Source organism: Petaurus breviceps, unplaced genomic scaffold, assembly GCF_028583685.1.
Source record: "Petaurus breviceps papuanus isolate PSGF00001 unplaced genomic scaffold, PetGlider_PUasm1.0 207, whole genome shotgun sequence".
Classification (NCBI taxonomy): domain Eukaryota; kingdom Metazoa; phylum Chordata; class Mammalia; order Diprotodontia; family Petauridae; genus Petaurus; species Petaurus breviceps.
Genome location: NW_027185850.1, coordinates 21,629,213 through 21,648,775, shown reverse-complemented (window position 1 = coordinate 21,648,775; position 19,563 = coordinate 21,629,213). Strand labels below are relative to the sequence as shown.

Below are 19,563 nucleotides of genomic sequence, written 5' to 3'. Positions count from 1 at the left end.
GCAGACTTGGTAACTGAGGGGATACCCATTAGTCATGGAATTTTGACCAAGTTATAAATGTGATGGAATATTATTGTTCTGTAAGTATGAAGAAGACTGAAGAATAGTTGTGTTCAAATATTTGAAGTTTTGTAAAGGTATTAAACTGTTCCTACTTAGTCCTGAAGGGTGGAGGCCTAGTTCTACCTGGGAGCAAAAGAGGTGGGTGGGTGTGGGGTGGAGTGCAGTTTTTAGGAAATTAGTGTTGGAATTTCTGTAAGGAATAGCTTTCTAATAATGACATCACATCAACAAATAGTCAAAAAGGGTTTATTAAGTGCTTACTGTTTGCCAGGCACTGTACTAAGTGATGTGGATACAAAGAACGGCAAAAATAATTCCTGCCCTCAAGGAGCTTACATTTTAATTAGGGAGACAAGAAATCAATGACTTAAGTAGATACAAGACATATAGAAAGGAGATGGAATGAAGGGAGAATTCTATTCGGCAGAGAATCTGGAGAAGTGATCCTGATTCTCGGATGGATCAGACTTGATGCTCACTGAAGTCTCTTCTAGCTCTGAGGCTCAGTGATGTCTCCTGATTTTCCTGAGAGATAGTGGAGAGTGCCTCTTGCTTTGTGGTGGGTTGACCAGTGATTCCAGGGCCCCAGTGCCCACTCTTCTCCAGCCCTCAGACCTTTGTCCCTTGCTAGGTCAGAACCTGGACGAGCCAGACCTCTTTTGAACAAGTTCCTTGAACTGAGACAGGACAGGCTCAAAAAGGTCGTAGTAGATTTGGTGCGTGGCACTGTGTTTCCGTAGGTAAAGAAGATCATCCACAGTCACAGGGTCTGAGGCGCTCTGCCACAGAGTCAGGCTGTACCTGGAGCCAGGAGAGATCTATGTCAACCACAGAGTCCTCTTACCCAGAAGTCCACACCAAAGGAACCTGATCCTGGGCTGTGGGGTGCTGAAGTGGACAGCTCACATTTCTGCCCTCAGTTGTGCTCCCTCAGGGGAGGAAGTACAATCATCCCCATTTTACAGATGAGGAAACTTAAACTTGGAGAGAGGAAGGAACTTGCTCCAGGGACACATAGCTAGCAAGTGGCAGAGCTAGGTTTTCTACTTGAAAGTAAATCCAGGACTGCTTCCACTGGGTGGGATGCACCTCAGGTTGCCTCTCTGTGCTTCCCCAGCTGGACTCATCCATTCCACCTGCCTAGTGATAGCTTATAAAGCAGCAGAAGCAGAGATGAGAAAATGTATCTCTTTCCCTTCTTTGGTGGGGGTCTATGTATGTGGAACACTGCATATATTTATCAGACTAGTTCAATGTGTTAGTTTTACTGAAGTGATCTTTCCCCCTCTTTTTATTTTTACTCTTGTTTACAAGAGAGGGCTTGCTAGGTGGGGAGGAAAAAGGATATATCCAGAAATTAAGGTGATATAAAGACAGAAGGCATCAAATAAACATTTTTCAAGAACTATGGAGAATCAGATGGAGAGATTCCCATAGGTTGGGAGGAAGGCAGGGACTGGGAAAGATTTCATGGAGGGGTTACGTGGCAGTTGAGTCAGGCTTAAGATGGGTGGAATTTGGGCTACTGCCCACAACAGTTCACATTGATAAAGCTTTGTATCATTTACTAAGCATTTCCACTCTGTGTGGTAAGGAATTTCACACTGGACAGATGAGGAGATTGAGGCCCAAAGATGGGGGTGACTTAGCCAAGGTCACAGCTAGAAAGTAGAGCAGAGATTAAAAGCCAGCTCTCTTGAGGCCAAGCCCAGGGAGCCCTCAAACAGCTCTTGATGAGATAGCTGAAGATTTCCTAGTATGTTCAACTCTCAGTGACCAGCCCTATTGTAGAGAGGGCATTGAATTCATGGTGAGAAGAGCTGAGCCTGAGTCTCATCTCCACCATGGGTGGGTAATCATGGGCAGGCCCTTCTGCTTTTCTGAATCTCAGTTTTCACCTCTGCAAAATGGGGGCAATAGTCCCTAGTCTGCCAGTCTCCCAGATAAAGGGTCTAAACTTCTCTGGGACTATGTTCCCCCACCTGTAAGATAAGGAGCTTAGACTAGGGCCCTTCCAGCTCTAAATCTGATCCTATGATCCTCCTCAGGAACCTTGACAAATTCTCTTTGTAACTTCACAAATCTTTTTTCTCACCACATGTCCAATACCCCAGGGGCAGGTTGCAGCATCACAGGTTGCTAATCCAAACTGCACTTAACTCATGTGAGGGCCCAGCTCTGACAGTGGAGGTGGAGGAAGATGGGGAGTTGGGTGGGTCTTCAAATAAAAAGACCTACGGATGTTAGGTAGATGGGACCACCCATTTTACTGACAGAGAAACTGAGGTACAAGCAACTTAAATGGCACGCCTGTTACATAGCCAGTTTTACAGCAGTATCACTGAACCTCTACCTCACCCCAGTGGTTATGGGGTCAATGTGACACACTGGAAAGTATGCCATGCTTGGAGTCAGGAAAAACCTGACTTTGAATCCCAGCTTCAGTATTTACTAGCTATGTGACAATTAGGTGAATGGCTCTGAGACTCAGTTTCCTCATAAGTAAAATAGGGATAATAATACCTCCAAGGGTTGTTGTGATGATCAAATGAAATATCTGTGAAGTAATCTGCTGACTTACAAATGACATGACAGGGTGATGTCTTGACTCTCACAAAATTTGGATTTAAGTGAGGCAAAATTTCCCAAATAGCCAGCCTCACTCTCTCTTCCAGAGTCACCAAAGTCCAGTGGCAGGACAAAAATCAAAGACTGGGGATGGCCTGGAATTCAGTGGATGAGTATTTCTTAAAGCACTATATAAATCCTAGCCACAGTAGCAGCAGTAACAGCAGATCTAACACTATTGCTCCTAATTCAATAAACCTTAGTGACTCCCTATTGCCTTTGGAATCAAATGTAAACGCCTCCATTTTGCTTTTAACTGTGAGTTCTTTGAGAGCCTTTCTTTCCATCTCCATCTTAACACAGTGCCTGGCACACAGTAGGCACATAATAAATGCTAGTTGACTGACTGCTTAAAGCCTTTCACAACTTGACTCCAATATTTCATCTTCACTGTATTATTGTTGTTGTTGTTAAAATCATCATCACCACCCCATCCCCACCCCCATCACCACCACCACCATCATCGTCACCCCTCCCATTCCTCCCCACCTTCATCATCATCATCATCATTTAGAGTTAAGACTTAAACCCAGGTTCACACCAGCTCTCTATCCACTGCCCCCTGCTGCCTCTCAGAATGCCAGCTGTGAAGCTGTCAGCCAGGTGTCTTGTTAGAGATGCTTTCCAGACGCCCAGGGTAGAAAGAGACACAGAGCCATCCTGGTTGCTTTTCCATGAATCAAGAGAAATAGAGACTCACAGAAATTCTTCCTGTCAAGGAAGTTTTCTAGGGAGTTCAGAGGATGTGGCCATGCACCTTCATGCTTACTTGGATCTGCCTTTCACTTTGCAAACAACCTGATGTGTGAGGAGGTGCCCCATCCACCTCTGACAGCCACCACTCTTCTAATTCCTTAAATGCCCAACTGCACACTGCCCCTACTGGCCAGTCGTGGTAGTGCCGTGCAGCCCTGCTGTCACCAGCCACAGAGCTGACTGTCCAACGACACAGTTCTGATCTTTGCTCATGTCCCCAGTGCTCATGTACCAGTACAGTACCTAGTACACAGTAGGCACTTAATGCATGTTTATGGATTAACTGGTTAGTCTTGGTGCTGTTAGAGGACCTCCCCCTCTCACCTGTCAGACTGACTCAGGAGCCACCTAAAGTGGGACCAGGCAGCTCTTGCCATAACTGCCCGCACCGGGAATGTCACTTTCTGTGGCAGGGCCACCACCAGCTTGTGCATCTTCTCAATCATGTCCTGGGTATAGGTCCTGTTGGGAATGAAGGAAAAGTAGACAGTGGTCCAGCCCAGAGACAGGGTGGCATTGGGGTACTTTTCTTGGACCAGGGACAGGAACCTAGAAAAAGAAACAGACAATGCTTGGGACTTGGGCAAGGCTTTTGTTTGCTCCAAGCTTTGGGGTGTTCTTTGTTATAATAATTCTCTCAGTCTTTATCCTTCTCAACTTCCAAGCAATGTCCTGCCATATTCCTGGGCAGTAGCATCATACTCCCTATGCATGGACATTTTCCAGGACTCCGTCCTCTCAGCAATGTCCTGGTAATCCTAGTGGATAAAGTATTGGACTTGGAATCAGGAAGTCCTGAGTTCAAATTATGCTTTGTGGGGTGACTAGGTGGCGTAGTGAATAGAGCACTGGCCCTGGAGTCAGGAGGACCTGAGTTCAAATCCGGCCTCAGACACTTAACACAAAACTAGCCGTGTGACCTTGGGCAAGTCACTTAACCCCAATTGCTCTACCTTCCCCCCTCCAAAAAGCAAAAAAAAAGCATGCTTTGGATACTTACCAGCTGTGAGACCTTAAGCAAGTCACTTAGCTACATTCTGAGTCAGTTTTCCCATGTATAAAATGGCGATATAATAGAAACCACCTCTCAGGGTTGTAGTGAGGATCCCATGAGCTATCATTCTCTGCAAACCTTAAATTGCTTTGTAAAGTCTAGTTGGTGTTACTGTTACTTTTATTAAAATACTCCCAAACCAACATATCCAACCCTCGTCTCTCTTCTGAGATAGTCCTGTAGCACCAACTAACTACAGACCAGAGAGTAATATAATAATGTATGTTCTTCACTTTCGTATTCCATCTCAACAATAATAGCTGGTATTTACCTAATACTTTAAGGTTTGCAGAATGCCCTATAAATATTATCTAATTTAATCCTCACAACAACCCCGGGAGATAGGTGGAAAAGTTGAGGAAACTGAGCCAGAGGTTAAGTGACATACGGAGGGCCATAGTGTTAGCAGGTATGTGAGGTGGGATTTGAACTCAGGTCTTTCTGACTCCAAACACAACACTTAACCCACTGTACCACAAGATCCCTCAATTTGGCCAACAGATACTACTCCCAGCTTCCTTGTTTCTTCTGAGAGCACCACCATCCATCCAGTTATTCAGGCTAGCCATTTCTAAGTCATCTTCAACCCTCCCCTCTCCCTCATCTACTAGGAGTAGTAGGAAGGAAGTTAGAAAGGAAGAAAGGGAAAAAGAAAGGAAATGGATGTTAGGAAGAAGGAAATTCAGAAGAAAAAGAAAGGAAGGAAGTTAAGGAAGAGAGAAAGGAAGGACATTAGGAAAGAAATTAAGGAAGGAAGGAAGTTAAGGAAGAGAGAAAGGAAGGAAGGAAGGACATTAGGAAAGAAATTAAGGAAGGAAGGAAGTTAGGAAAGGGAGAAAGGAAGGAAGTTAAGGAAGGAAGCATTTATTAAGCACCTACTATGTGCCCGGCACTGTGCTACAAAGCACCTCCATATCCTTTCAGTTATCGTCCTTTTCATCCTGTCTCCACAACATCCTTTGCATCCATACCCTTTTCTCTCCTACTAAGGTCACCTCCTTGGTGGAAGTGCCCATCACTTTCTCACCTGTATTATTGCAAAAGCTATTGTCTTTTGCACTAGTGTCTTCCCTCCCTTCCACTCCACTTTCCAATTCTCTAAAGCCCAAGGCTCACTGTGCCACTCCCCAGTTCCAGAAGCTCCAGTGATTCCCTGCTGCCTCTGGGATCAAGTCCAAACCCCTGCCTGACATTTCAAGCTTTTCACAGTCTGGTATTCTCCTCTGTGTCCCCTCTGTAATCCAGCTAACCTGGGCTACATGTCCTTCTGCATAGAGGGCATTCATTTCCCATTCTCTAAAAAAAAATCTTTTATTTATTTATTTTTAGTTTTCAAAATTCATTTCTACAAGATTCTGAGTTACAAATTTTCTCCCCATCTTTCCCCTAACCCCACCCCAAGATAGCGAGCCTACTGAATACCCCTTCCCCCAATTTGCTCTCTCTTATATTCTTCCCCATGCCCTCCTAACTTTCTAGTAGGGCAAGATGAATTTCTATAACCCAGTGCCTGTATACCTTATTTCCCAGTTGCATGTAAAAACAATTTTTTAAACATTTGTTTTTAAAACTTTTATTTCCATATTCTTTCCCTTCTTCCCTCCTCACCTACCCTCACTGAGAAGACAAGCAATTCAATATAGGTTGTACATGTGTAGTTACACAAAATGTTTCCATAGTAGATATATTGTGAAAGACTAACTATATTTCCCTCCATCTTATCCTGCCCCCTCCCATTTATTCTATTTTCTGCTTTGACCCTGTCCCTTTTCAAAAGTGTTTGCTTCTAACCACCCTCTCCCTAAATCTACACTCCCTTCTACCATTCCCCCCTTTTATCCCCTTCCCCCCTACTTTCCTGTAGGGTAAGATACCCAATTGAGTGTGTGTTATTTCCTCCTTAAGCCAAATTCAATGAGAGGAAGGCTGACCCATTCCCTTTCACCTTCCTGTTCTTCCCCTCCATTGTAACAGTTTTCCCTTTCCTTTTTTATATGAGATAATTTACTGTATTCTATCTCTCCCTTTCTTGTCACATTATATTCCTCTCTCACCTCTTAATTTTATTTTTTAGATATCATCCCTTCCTGTTCAACTGATCCTGTGCCCTCTGTCTATGTATACATGTACACATATATACACACTCACATATGTATTTATATACACATACACCCTCCTATACATACACATACATACATACATACATATTCCCTTCAGCTATCCTCATACTCAGAAAAGTCTTATGAGTTACAATGATCATTTTTCCATGTAGGAATGTAAATACTTCCACTTTAATAAGTTCCTTATGATTTCTTTTTTCTGTTTACCTTCTCATGCTTCTCTTGCTTTTTGTATTTGAAAGTAAGATTTTCTGTTCAGCTCTGTTTTTTTCATCAAGAATACTTGAAAGTCCTTTATTTATTGAATGACCATATTTTCCCCTGAAAACATTATACTCAGTTTTGCTGGGTAGGTGATTCTTGGTTTTAATCCCAGCTCCTTTGACCTCCAGAATATCATATTCTGGCCCTTCAAGCCCTTAATGTAGAAGCTTCTAGATCTTGTGTTATCCTGATTGTGGTTCCACAATACTCAAATTGTTTCTTCCTGGCATCTTGTAATATTTTCTCCTTGATCTGGGAACTCTGGAATTTTGCTATAATATTCCTAGGAGTTTTCTTTTTCAGATCTTTTTCAAGAGGTCAGTGAATTCTTTCAATTTCTATTTTGCCCTCTGGTTCTAGAATATCGGGGCAATTTTCCTTGAGAATTTCTTGAAGGATGATTTCTAGGCCCTTTTTTTGATCATGGCTTTCAGGTAGCCCAATAATTTTTAAATTATCTCTCCTAGATCTATTTTCCAGGTCAGTGGCTTATCCAATGAGATATTTCACAATGCCTTCTATTTTTTTCATTTGTTTGGATCTGTTTTATAGTATCTTGATTTCTCATGAAGTCATTAGCTTCCAATTCCTCCAATCTAATTTTGAAGGAATTATTCTCTTCAGTGAGTTTTTGAAATTCCTTTTCCATCTGGGCAGTTCAGCTTTTTAAGGCATTCTTCTCCTCATTGGCTTTTTGAGCCTCTTTTGCCATTTGAGTTAGTCTATTTTTTAAGGTGTTATTTTCTTCAGCACTTTTTTGGGTCTTCTTTAGCAGGCTGTTGACTCACTTTTCATAATTTTCTTTCATCATTCTAATTTCTCTTCCCAATTTTTCCTCTACTTCTGTTACTTGATTTTCAAAATCCTTCTTGAGCTCCTCCATGACTGTAATCAATTCATATTTTTCTTGGAAGATTTTGATACAGGAGTTTTGACTTTGTTGTCTTCTTCTGGTCCCATGTTTTGATCTTTTTTGTCCCCAAAAAAAGGATTCTGTGGTCTGATTGCACTTCCTCTGCTTGCTCATATTGCCAGCCAATTACTTAACTTTTGAGCTCTTTGCCATGGTAGAACTCTGCTTCCAGAGTGGAGAGAGCCGTATCCCAAATCACTGGGGTTTTTGCAATTGCCAGAGCTATGAGGAGGGTTCCCTCTCTATAGACCCCACAAGCTGTGGCACACTGGCATTCCTCACTCCAGGACCACCACCTAAGACTGTGACCCAGATCCAAGCAGGTCCCCTCTGAATGGTTGCTTGGTCCCCCTATGATCTGCATGTCAGGAGCTCTGGAGGCAGCCACTGCAGCCACCATGCAGCCACCTCTAGCCCCGGGGTCAGGGGTGGGACCACGCTCTTCTCCCACTCCGTTCTAACAGAGTTCCACACTGACCTTTTACTTTCTCTTTGGCATTTATGGGTTGAAAAGTCTGGAAACCACCACAGCTGCCAGTGATTCACTCTCTTGAAGTCTGCTCTGGCCGGTCTGTGCCACTGGTCGGGGCCGCCCCAAGTCTGGGCCAGCACAGCTCATGCAGGACTGTGTTCAGCTCCCAGCTGTGTGGGATAGACCCTTACTGTTGGCCTGCCGGGCTGCCTTCAGTGGAAAATTTGTTTCTTTCTGTCACTTAGTGGGTTCTGTAGCTCTAAAATTTGTTTAGAATCATATTTTGCAGGTATTGGAGGTAGTTGGAGCAGGAGCCAAAGCAAGTTCCTGTTACTCGGCCATCTTGGCTCCACCCCCATTCTCTGTATTTTTAAACAGATGAGGCTATCCCTCCTTCACCTCCCATTCCTGTTCTGCTCTCTGTCCTCACCTTTGCCTCTGGGGAGCCTTGACCCCTTCAAACCTCAGGACAAGGGCTACCTCCCATCTGAGGTCTTTTCTGATCACTGCCTCCCCTTAGCTGTGGATATCTCCCCCACCCCCAGTAACTCTTTATTTACCTTTGTAAGATTTCTATCCCAAAGAGGGCCCCCTCTCTCACAAGGACTCCTGACTCTGGATTAGAGCCAAGCCCAGATTCAATCCTGGGAAAACCTGACCCTTAAAGGATGGGAGAGGAGAGGCTTCTCTTGCACTTTTTAATCCCAGCAGCCTTCTTGTTCTGGGGGATCCCTCTGTCCTGTGGCCCCTTTCCTCCTGGAACCTCCATTTTAAGGCCCTCAAGCCACCCATAATGTGTCACTCTGCTCCTGACCTTCTGGACTTTTTCCCTCCACTGTGAGCCCCTCCCTGTTTAATTCCTCAGCTTCCTTTTATGAGCTGTTTCCCCCATTAGAATGTAAGCCTCTTGAGGACAGGGATGGTCTTTGCATGTTTGTATCTTATCTTAGCACAGTGCTAGGCGCATAGTAGGTGCTTAATAAATGCCTGTTGATTGTCTAAAGCCCTTCACAAGTTGGTTCCAACATATATTTTCATCCTCATTATACATCACCCTCCTTCCTCCACTCTACAGTCTAGCTAAGCTGGCTTCACTTTTCCTCCCACTTGGTGTTCCATCACCCATCCAATTCTGCCTTTCCTGATCCCTCCAAATGCTTGTTTCCTCAATCCCTAATTACCATGTATTTCTTTTCTAGTTATCCTATATCTATTTATTCTGAGTGTAATTGTAGATGAATATATCAGTCAACAAACATTTATACAGTCTGCTGTCTTGATTGAGCATAAACTCCTTGAGAGGAGGGATTTTTTTTCTAACTTTTTTGTATTTGCATTCTAGTATTTGGCACATTAGTAGGTGCTCATGGAATGTTCTTAGCACTTAGGACAGTGCCTGGCCCATAGCAACTGATTAATAAATGCTTGTTGGTTGACAGAGTGATTTTGATTATGTTTACAAAACTCCAAAAAATACTGTATTTTACCAGCCCTTATTAGGGATATTCCATCCCTGGCCAAGAGTCCATCACTCTTATATTTTAAGTGATGATTCAAAATTGAAATCCCATCATTGTCAGACACCATCTTCTTAACCAGTCATTCACTCCCCAGATCTGCCTTTTCTGAAACTCTTGTCTTCTAATGGCTGGTGAAACTATAGGTCTTCTGATTTTTGACCATCACCTTTAGCTTTCAACCATCTCAGGTTATACTCAGGTGAATGACTGAAATGCCTTTAGATGCCCCCACCCCCACCCCCACCCCCACCCCATCTCTAGCATGAATTCACTGGGAGACTATTAGACTTTTCTTGGTTGTCTAGGTGACAGTCACGGATAGGTTCTTCTTTTCTTTCCATCTCTCTCCTGATCAATTTTGGGAATCCATCCCATCTTTCCTTAGAGTGTGAGAAGCTGTTGCTTCCTCCTTAGAGGATCCAGTTCTCCTCCCACCCCAGACACAAAGGGCCCTAGATCTATTCATTAGCTTCAATGTTTCTGTTTTTTTTCCTTCTCTGGTCTCCAGACATTAGTAAGCACAGCCTTCTCCCATTTCATGTTTTTTTCCTCTTTTCTTTACATAGAATCAGATCTTTCTTAAAATGCCTTTCCTTTACCTAGAAATCCTTCCTCATTTTTTTTTTTCAAGGAGCATTTAATTTACGCTGATAGGATAAGAAAGTAGAAAGACATCCCAGAAGCTTCCTTACTTTGTTTTCTGGGAGGGAAATCAAACTATACTTATGGCAGGTCTAGGCATGTTGTAGGCACTCAAAAAAGATTTGTGGATGGAGGGGCGGCTAGGTGATGCAGTGAGTAGAGCACCAGCCCTGGAGTCAGGAGGACCTGAGTTCAAATCAGGCCTCAGACACTTGATACACTTACTAGCTGTGTGACTTTGGGCAAGTCACTTAACCCCAATTGCCCTCCAAAAAGCAAATAAAAAGATTTGTGGATGGAATGTTGAGTAAGCAACATGGTCATTGCCCAGATCTCCATCTGTTGGCCTCAGAAATGTGGTCAGTGAGGAAGCCAGCAGCTTGTCAGGGTGGAAAAAGTAATATGCTATAATTCTCTTATTGTACAAATAAGGAAACTGAGGCACAGGGAGATTTTTTTAAAAAGTGACTTTTGCAATGTCATACAACCATTAAAGGTAGAATTTTAACTCAGGGCTTCTGACTTCAGAACCAATGCTTTTTTTCACTATGCTTTACTCTGATAGAATATAAGCTCTTTGAAGGCAAGAAATATTTAATTTTTAACTCTGGGTTAGCACCTGGCATAGTGCCTGGCACACAGTAGGGGCTAAATAAATAAATATCTATTGAATTGAATTTGAATTGTGGGAGTTTTTGGGTTTGGAAAGAGCTTTTATTTGAATTCAGGGGATCTGGGTTCAAATCTTGTCACTGTTATTTCCTATCTGTGCTACATGTGACCTTGCTTAACCCTTCTAGACCTCAGTTTCCTGCTTTGTAAAATTGGGGGAGGGAAGGAGATGGTATCAAAGGCCTCTACCAGCTTTAAATCCCTGAATTGTATGATTACATGATCACTTAACCTTGTATCTGACATCAAGGGACAAGCAGTTACTCTGACCCAGTTTTTTTCCCCGGTTTTCTCCCACCTCATGTTCCCTTGGATTTACTTGTCTCTGTCTATCTCGGGTCTCTCATTCCCCATCCCTTCCCACAGAGAATATAAGCTCTTTGAGGGAAAGGATGGTTTCAGTTTGGTCTTTGTATCCACTGTGCTTTGAATATGGTAGGTACTTGATGAATGCTTGTTGAATTGAACCAGAGGCTCCCTCAAACTCTGTTGGTGCCTCTAATAGAGAAACAGGTGAATGGATGGATGGGTGGACAGATAGACAGATGGATGATAGATAGACAGACAGACAGAAAGAGGGATGGATGGATGGCACTCACTACATGCCAGTAATTGTGCTAAGGACTAGAAATACAAATGCAAACAAAAACTAAAAACAAAACAAAACAAATAAGACCAGTCCCTATGCTCTGGGCACTTGCATTCTAAAGAGAGAAGACACCGTATCGCAGGGAGCAGGGAGAAGTGGCTCACCAAGGACAGCAGAGTATGCACCTGAATCCTTGGGTTCTCTTTCAGTCTCCTGGACCTTCCCCATGCACGCATGCCAGTGGGTCGATGGTCTGGAGTGGGGGGAGGGGAAGGAGAGGGGAGAGGTCCCTCTAAGACTCCCCATGCATTCAGAGAGGAGAGAAGCCCTTGACTCACTGTGTGGCATTGACAGCAACCGGGAGGGGCACGTTGGGGCCATCCAGGATGTCGGCATTGATCCACACTGGCCTTTGGATTCTCTCATTCTCTGTCTGCTTCCTCAAGAGATCCAGAGAAGGGCCAACCGCTTTGATGCTCTTGAAATCCAGTTTGATGCCTGGCAAAGACCACAGAGAAGTTCTGAAAGGGCTCCAGAGAGTGAAGAGAGCTTTAAATGCTCCATTCTGGAGAATCAAGCAGTGGAGAGAAAACTGGACTGGGAATCCAGGAGGACCTGAGTTCAAATCCCTCCTCTGACACTATGTGTAAAACCACAAACAGGTCACTCTCTGAGCCTCAGTTTCATCATTTGTAAAGTGGGTATAATAGTACTTGTAGTAACCATCTCATGCACCAGAGTGAAGATGCCATGAGATAATATATGGGGTGCTTCTTACACCCCAAAGTGCCATGTTAATATAGATCTGACATTCTATGTTCTATATTCTCAGCTCCCTCCCAGCCCTGATATCCCCTGTTCTAAGACTTCCCAGCTCTGACATCCCGTTCTAAGCTCCCTTCCGGCCCTGACATCCCTTTTTCTAAGCACCCTCCCAGCCCTGACATCCCTTGTTCTAAGACACCTCCCAGCTCTGACATCCCCTGTTATCAGGCCCCTCCTAATCCTGAGGTGGGGGAGGCCAGAGAGGAAGGCTTGATTATAGGGAAGATATCATTGGTAGAATGCCCATTAACTCCTTGTACTTGTACAATGCTTTATGGTTTTTTTCACAACTTTCACCAGATTCTTTCATTTGCAGGTGTTATCCCCATTTTAAAGATGAAGGAATAGAAGCTTATTCAGAAAGTTAAGGAAAGAACGAGAAATAAAATGTTATGTTTTAGAAAAGCAGCAGCTTCCACTTTCTCTCTGTGGGACCATGGACAAGCCCCATAATATCTCTGGACCCCAATGTTCCTCATCTGCAGACTTCTAAAAGTCTTCTACAATCTTATGAAGCACCCTGGATCTTTCCAATGGAGCCTATGGGGATGATGTCTGAGCACCCACCATCCATCCATCATCCATCCATCCATCATCCATCCATCCATCCACCCATCCATCATCCATCCATCCATCCATCCATCCATCCATCCATCCATCCATCCATCCATCTATCCATCCATCCATCCATCATCCATCCATCCATCGTCCATCCATCCATCCATCCATCCATCCATCCATCCATCCACAGGTATTAAGTGCCTACTATACGCAAACACTGTGTTAAGAGGCCAGCACTGTTACCTTTTCTGGATCTGGCCAATACAGCTTCAAGCCACTGTTCCAAGGTGTTGTCGCTGTAGATATCAGGGGGGTGGGCCATGATTGGGATGCCTGTCTCGTTGACTGTGTTCAGCCCTTCCACATTGACATCTGCTTCCAATACCATGACATCACCTGGGTTCCCAGGGGGAACACAGAGAAAGAGTAACGAGGAGGAGCATAGCTTCCCATCCGCATTCACATCCCCCAACCCTGAATACCCTTGCTGGTCAGGGAGGCCTGCTGAAAGGGGGGACAGAAGGCTGACCCTATACCTGGGCAGCATGTGGTATCTCAGGGGTTCTGTTGCTTCCACAAATACCTGCTGGGGTCCATCTACTCCTCCTAACCCTTCTGAAATTCTCATGGAACATAGACCCAAGATCCTGACAGTCAATGTGATGTATGAGCCAGTGTGCTAGACTTGTGGTCAAGAACACCTGGGTTCGAATCCTTCTTCTGACACTTGCTAGTTGTGTGACCTTAGGCAAGTCACTTAATAGTGAACATATAGAGAGAGTTTTAGGGTTTATAAAGCACTTTCACATAATTATCTCACCTGATCTTCACATCTTCCCAAGAGGGCAGGTTCTACTATTATCTATAACTTCTTATAACAATTTCTCTGGGCCTCAGTTTCCTCCTCTGTAAGATGAGGAGATTGGTTGGATGACCTCTAACTTCCCTCTTGTCAGAAAGGTGGCAAAGTGGATAGTGTGCCCCATTTGGAATCAAGAAGACCTGAGTTCAAATCCAGCCTCAGATACTTACTAGCTTTATGACCTTGGACAAGTCACTCATCACTGCCTATCTCAGGTTACCACTCCAGTACCTTTGCCAAGAAAACCCCAAATGGGTCATGAAGAGTAGGACACAACTGAACAACAAAAGACCCTCCCTACAAAGATGTCTCCCTCTCTTTGCCACCTTGGCACTTATTAATTGTGGTTCAAGGCTCCCACCTGCCCTAAAGGAACTCTATGGCCAATTTAATTTAAATTACAAACTTTTATAAAGAGCAGGCATCCTGAGTGCAAGACCCTAGGGTTACAATGACAAAAGCGACAAATTGCCCCTGCCCCCAGGGAGCTTACACTCTTCTAGGGGACACAATGTATACACAGATAAGGAAATTCAGGGAGGGAAGGGGGAAGAACCCTAGAACAGCTGGGGGGATTGGGAAAGGCTTTCTGTAAGATGGAGCACCCAAATCTAGCCTCAAAGGGGACTAAAGATTCTGAGAGGTGGAGATGAAAAGGGAGCATCTTCCAGGCATGGTGGGATAGCGCAGACAGTGGCATGGAGGCAGGGGATGGAATACCCAACTAAGGGATTGGCAGATTTGTGTTTGATGTCATGAACTACCACAGGGAAGGGATTTGGAAAGAATGAGAGGTTCCCTCCTGCCTCCCCAGCTGACTCATAGATTGACAAGCCATGATATAATGAAAAAAATGCCAAACTTGGTTCATATACCAACTCTGACACTTGGATGTTGAACCATGGATAAACCACCTATCCTTTTGACTTCTGTTTTCTATAAAATGGGCACAAAAATATCTGTTTCCTGTACCTCACAGGGTGGTTATGAAAGAGTCTGGTAGATGCCAGGGTGAGCTCAAGTTTTGGTCAGCCATATATGGATAAGAAAAATGCTTACAAGGCATCAGAGACCTTTGCCCCTGGGTTTAGCACCTGCCTTTCCCACCCACTCATTTACATGGGAGAGGGGAAGAATTTCTTTTAAATTAAGAAACCAGGGGACAGTGAAACCCCAGGACCCTTGGCTGACTGTGTCGAGTGAGTGGTGACTTCCATGGGCCACTCTAGCTAAGTCTTCAGAGACTAAAATGGGGACGTGTACAGAATGATTTCTCCCAAACCTGAGACGTCCTGTTCCCTAGCCTTGCCCCTGCACCAGCTATGGTCTGCTCCCTGGTCTCTCCTGGTACCAGGGAGGTCTCGAGGGTAGCCTGATCCATGGAGGCACAAAGTCCCTTCTACTGTGAGACCTCGGCAAGTAAAGGAAGAGGTGGGAGATGGGAAGGTGAAAAGAATCTTAAATCCTTTGTTGCAAGTAAATATTTAGCATGGCTCTTGAGTCTGTTTATCCAAGACTCTGGAAAGAAACAAGGTAGTCACTCTTCATAGGAAAACCTTGCAAGGGGACTCTCTTAGGGAAAGCCGGGCTGGTCCCAGAGCTGAGGGAATGGAGGCTGTTTGTCTTAAAGACTTATGAGTCTTATAGAAGTATAAATACATATATACATATACATATGCACACATACATACATACATATATATGTATAAAAGGATGGATAAACATCTCTGGCTTTGACCTAAGAGAGCTGCCTGACTCTTTGTGGCCCTATTTGGGGGTTTTCTTGGCAGAGATACTGGAGTGGTTTGCCATTTCTTTCTCCAAATCATTTTACAGATGAGGAAACTCAGGCAAACAGGGTTAAGTGACTTTCCCAGGGTCACACAGCTAGTAAGTGTCTGAGGCTGGATTTGAACTCAGGTCATCGTGACTCCAGGCAAGGCACCCTGTGCCACTTGGCTACCCTGTAGACAGTCTACTCTTCTCATAAGTAAGAGAGGGTGCCACTTTCAAGGGCTTTAACTGAGGCCAGAAGCTGGGAGTAGCCAGCAGACCAGTGTCTAGTGGGCACCACACATCCAGCACAGAGTCAGCCTGGAGCAGGAGGCCTGGCATGGTGGGTAAGGGAGCTAGCCTCAAAGCCAAGAAGACCCAGTGGGTTCAAGCTCCACCTCTGATTTATTGGCTGGGTGACCCTAGAGAAGTTAGCTAACCCCAGACCTAGTTCTAGCCTGGAGAAGACTCAGGGGGAACATAATAAGACTTTTGAAGTCAAAGTCAGCTTGGCCCAGATATCAGGACAAGGAGCACAGGGTGAAAGTGCAGACAGGCAAATTTAGATTTATGTAAGAGGAAACCTCCTGATGGTTGGAGCTGTCTGTGCATGGAATGGGCCTCAGGAGGCAGTGGGCTCCTCCTCCCTGCACAGGCTAGCACCGAGGCTGGACGGCCCTTTGTCTAACAACATAGAGGAGAGACTTGGTCCAGCACAGGTCACATCAACTGTCCCCTGGGGTCCCTTCCACCTTTGGGGTTCAGCCCCTCTGTGAAAATCTCCCTAGCTCTTCCCCACCCATTAGGAGCACATATCTCTATTGCCTTCCTGGGAGACGATGATAAGATGTTCCCATGTGATTATCATCAAAGGCCCAGAGTCCAAACCCTTTTTTTCCCTTAGGAGGAAACTGAGACCTACAGAGAAATGACCTGCCCAAGATCACAGAGCACATCAGTGGAAGAAGTGAGAAGAGAGTCCAGGCCTCCTGACTCACAGGCTGGGGACCATCGGACCACCCTGCATCTTCTCTGGGGCCCTTCCCTAGTCACACTTGTCTACCCGTCTTCTCAGGAAAGATGATGCAATGAGAGCTCTCAACACCTCCTTATCGTCACTTAGGAGATAAGCTGCCCTCAGTGGAGGCAGAGTTCAGTATCAATCTGGGGGTGTTGTGACCTCGCCCAGGGCAGGGTGATCCCTCCTGTTTATTGGGAGAGATTCACCCAGTCCTAGGAAAACACCCTCATCCTGACTGCTCGGGTGTTCTGTGTTCTAAAGCTTCATTCCATGGTCACTTCGAGATCAAACTTTCTCTGTCTGAGCCCCATCCCCTCCCACACCCCTGACATCCCCTGTTCTAAGCCCCCTCCCAGATCTGACATCCCCTGTTCTAAGCCCCCTCCCAGCTCTGACATCCCTTGTCCTAAGCTTCTCTCAGCTGATGTTCTAGTTGTAGGATTCTAAATGAATGAAGCCAGAGTCTTTCCTGAGCATTGATAGGAAGAGAGAAGAATCTGTAAAAACTGGGATCTTGAACAGACTAGGAGAGAGGAGGAGCCTCGAGGCCCCTAAAACAACACTCCCTGGGGCTTTTCCTGGGGAAGGGGGGGGGGAAGAATAGCTCTAAGCCCCTGAACTCTGTCCCTGGGCTTGGTCTTCCGGGATTGACTGAAGAGGGCATCCACCCCTCCCCCAAGGCCTCACTGTTCAGGGCCGTCTCCATCTCACTCCGGAGGTTGGCGGCATGGTACCAGGTGACCTCCAGGCCATCCCTGCGGTTGATGTGCCCAGTGCTGAGAAGGTAATCCATCATATCCCCATCTGGGCGGCAGCTCTCACACCCTGGGAAGGGATGAATGGCCTGTTGTTAGTGGAGGGAATAGATTGGAAGCTGTTTCTGGTGACCCCAAGAGGAAGGGGAGCTGACCTGGGCATTCAGGCCACCTGGGTTCTAGATTCGGCTTTGCCATGAAGTCACTATGACTCTGGGTAATTCCCTTCTGGGTTGTTGCTGGGACTGAAGAATCTTGAGGAGAGGAACTTTTACTGGGAAGAAGGAAATGAAGTGAATCGAACTCTTGCCAGGAGCAGAGCTAAGTGTAAGTAGTGAGTTCTCCATCACTGCAGGTGTTCAAGGGGAGAGGGCTCCCCCTCACTGGAGGCTGGATGGCCCCTTGTCAAGGATTCAGTACAGGGAGCTCCTGGTCAGGTATGGGTTGGGCTCAGTGGTGCCTGGAGTACCTCTGAGATTCTGGGGCTCCTAGGAGAAAAATCTTGGGAAAGGGAGGGAAGAGGCAGAGCCCATCAGATCCTTCCAAGGGGGAGAGGGTCTTAGAAGGAGATCTAAGCCAGTGAGAACCTTGCAGAGTCTTGAGAATGGGGGAGGAGAATAGCCAAGATAATCAGAACTTCTCTTGGGCAGAATCCTAGAGAGGGAAAAGGAAGGAGGCTGAGCTAATTAGAGCTTGACTGATTTTAATTTGGGAGATTGCAGGGGGGAGGATCATGGTAAAAGTAAAGGCAGAGTAGCCAAGGCAATTGGAGCCTTGCTGGGGAATCACGTGAGGGAGGCTTCTGGGAAGGGGAACAAGGAGGAATGGGGACAGTAAGAGCTATGCCAGGGAAGAATGTTGGGGATGAGAGAAAAGGGTCCATGAGCTGATCAGAAGTTTGGTGGGAGAGGAGCCAGAGCCCCAGATTGGAATTTTGACATCTGGAAGGAGCAGCCCCAACTCCACTAGGGTCTAGCCCCTCAGCTGGAGTGGGCCATGACTCTGAGGGCAGGTGGCTGCAGTGGGCACAGGGCTAGAAGGAGAGACATGGGAGGAGCCCCACCTTTGTTCCCTGCACCCTGAGAACTGCCAGTACTTCTGCTTCCTTTTTATTTGACCCCCTGAGGCAAACCTTGGGCCTTCACCCTTAACCTCGGGGAACATTGTGGGAAGGAAGGAGGGAGCCTGAGCCAAGCAGGAGGGGTGAAGGGCAGGGGAGCCTTGGGGAGAGGAGAGCAAAGCATCTGAGCCAACCATAATGTTTTTGGTGGGGAGAGCTCCTGGCCTGCACCTCCTACCTGGCTGGGAGCCATGGTCCTGGGTGAGACAAACAGCAAGGACTATGGCGACCACTAACAATATCGCCACACCTCCTGCTACTGCCCAGGCCTTCCCCCGAGTCATGGAGCCCCCTTGTACCAGCCGGCTTGGCAGAGGTCTTCGGCTTAGCTTCTCTTGCAGACAGTGTCCCTTCTGACTCGGAAGTGGATAGACGGGAATCCAGGGGCTCAGTGGTGCGTCTGCTGTAAGAAGGAGAGAGTTCCCTAAATCAGCTGTCTGAGGGAGGCCCCTCCTTCTGCCCTCCTTCTTCCCAGACCTTAACTTTCAGGTCAAGCAGAAAATCCAGACTCTCCACCCCTTGCCCTTCCCTCACCAGGACTGTCCTTTGACCCACAGTGTGCCAGGCTATTAGGAGGAGAAAAGCATCTGCACAGGGTCTCCTGCCCTTTAGCTGGGCAGCTTGGGGGGGGAAGAGAAAGGGGCTAGAGGACCCTGAAAGCCAGAGCAGGCATGGGGAAGGGGTGGTTGGCAGCTGCACAAATGTCCTCCAGCCCTTTAAATTTGGCAGTGTTGGACAGCAGCCAAGAGAGCTCTGATCCGCCCCTGAATCTGCCTCTCATAGGCTGTGAGGCCCTGGCCAAGTAACCTCAGTGTCCATCAGATGGGGATAGGAATGTATTAATTCCCTATGTCATAGGGTGTTATAGACTGTTATTTTTATCTAGTCTGGCAGGCGGGAAGGAAAGAAGGAAGGAAGGAAGGAAGGAAGGAAGGAAGGAAGGAAGGAAGGAA

General features: G+C 45.9%; 1 protein-coding gene across 2 annotated transcripts; it reads right to left on the bottom strand.

The window, feature by feature from the left end:
- Positions 1–293: 293 nt before the first annotated feature.
- Positions 294–19,062, bottom strand: LOC138164810 (protein FAM151A-like). Of its 2 annotated transcripts, none has more exons than XM_069092745.1 (6): positions 18,789–19,062; positions 17,423–17,560; positions 13,323–13,475; positions 12,032–12,191; positions 3,772–3,996; positions 294–864 (listed from the first exon to the last, which is right to left on the bottom strand). In XM_069092745.1, the coding sequence occupies exons 1-6, from the start codon at positions 18,892–18,894 to the stop codon at positions 696–698; spliced, it is 951 nt and encodes a 316-aa protein (XP_068948846.1). In that variant the 5' UTR covers positions 18,895–19,062; the 3' UTR covers positions 294–695. The 2 variants fall into 2 exon arrangements, with proteins under 2 accessions (XP_068948846.1, XP_068948847.1); XM_069092746.1 differs by having other exon boundaries at positions 3,772–3,909.
- Positions 19,063–19,563: the final 501 nt, after the last annotated feature.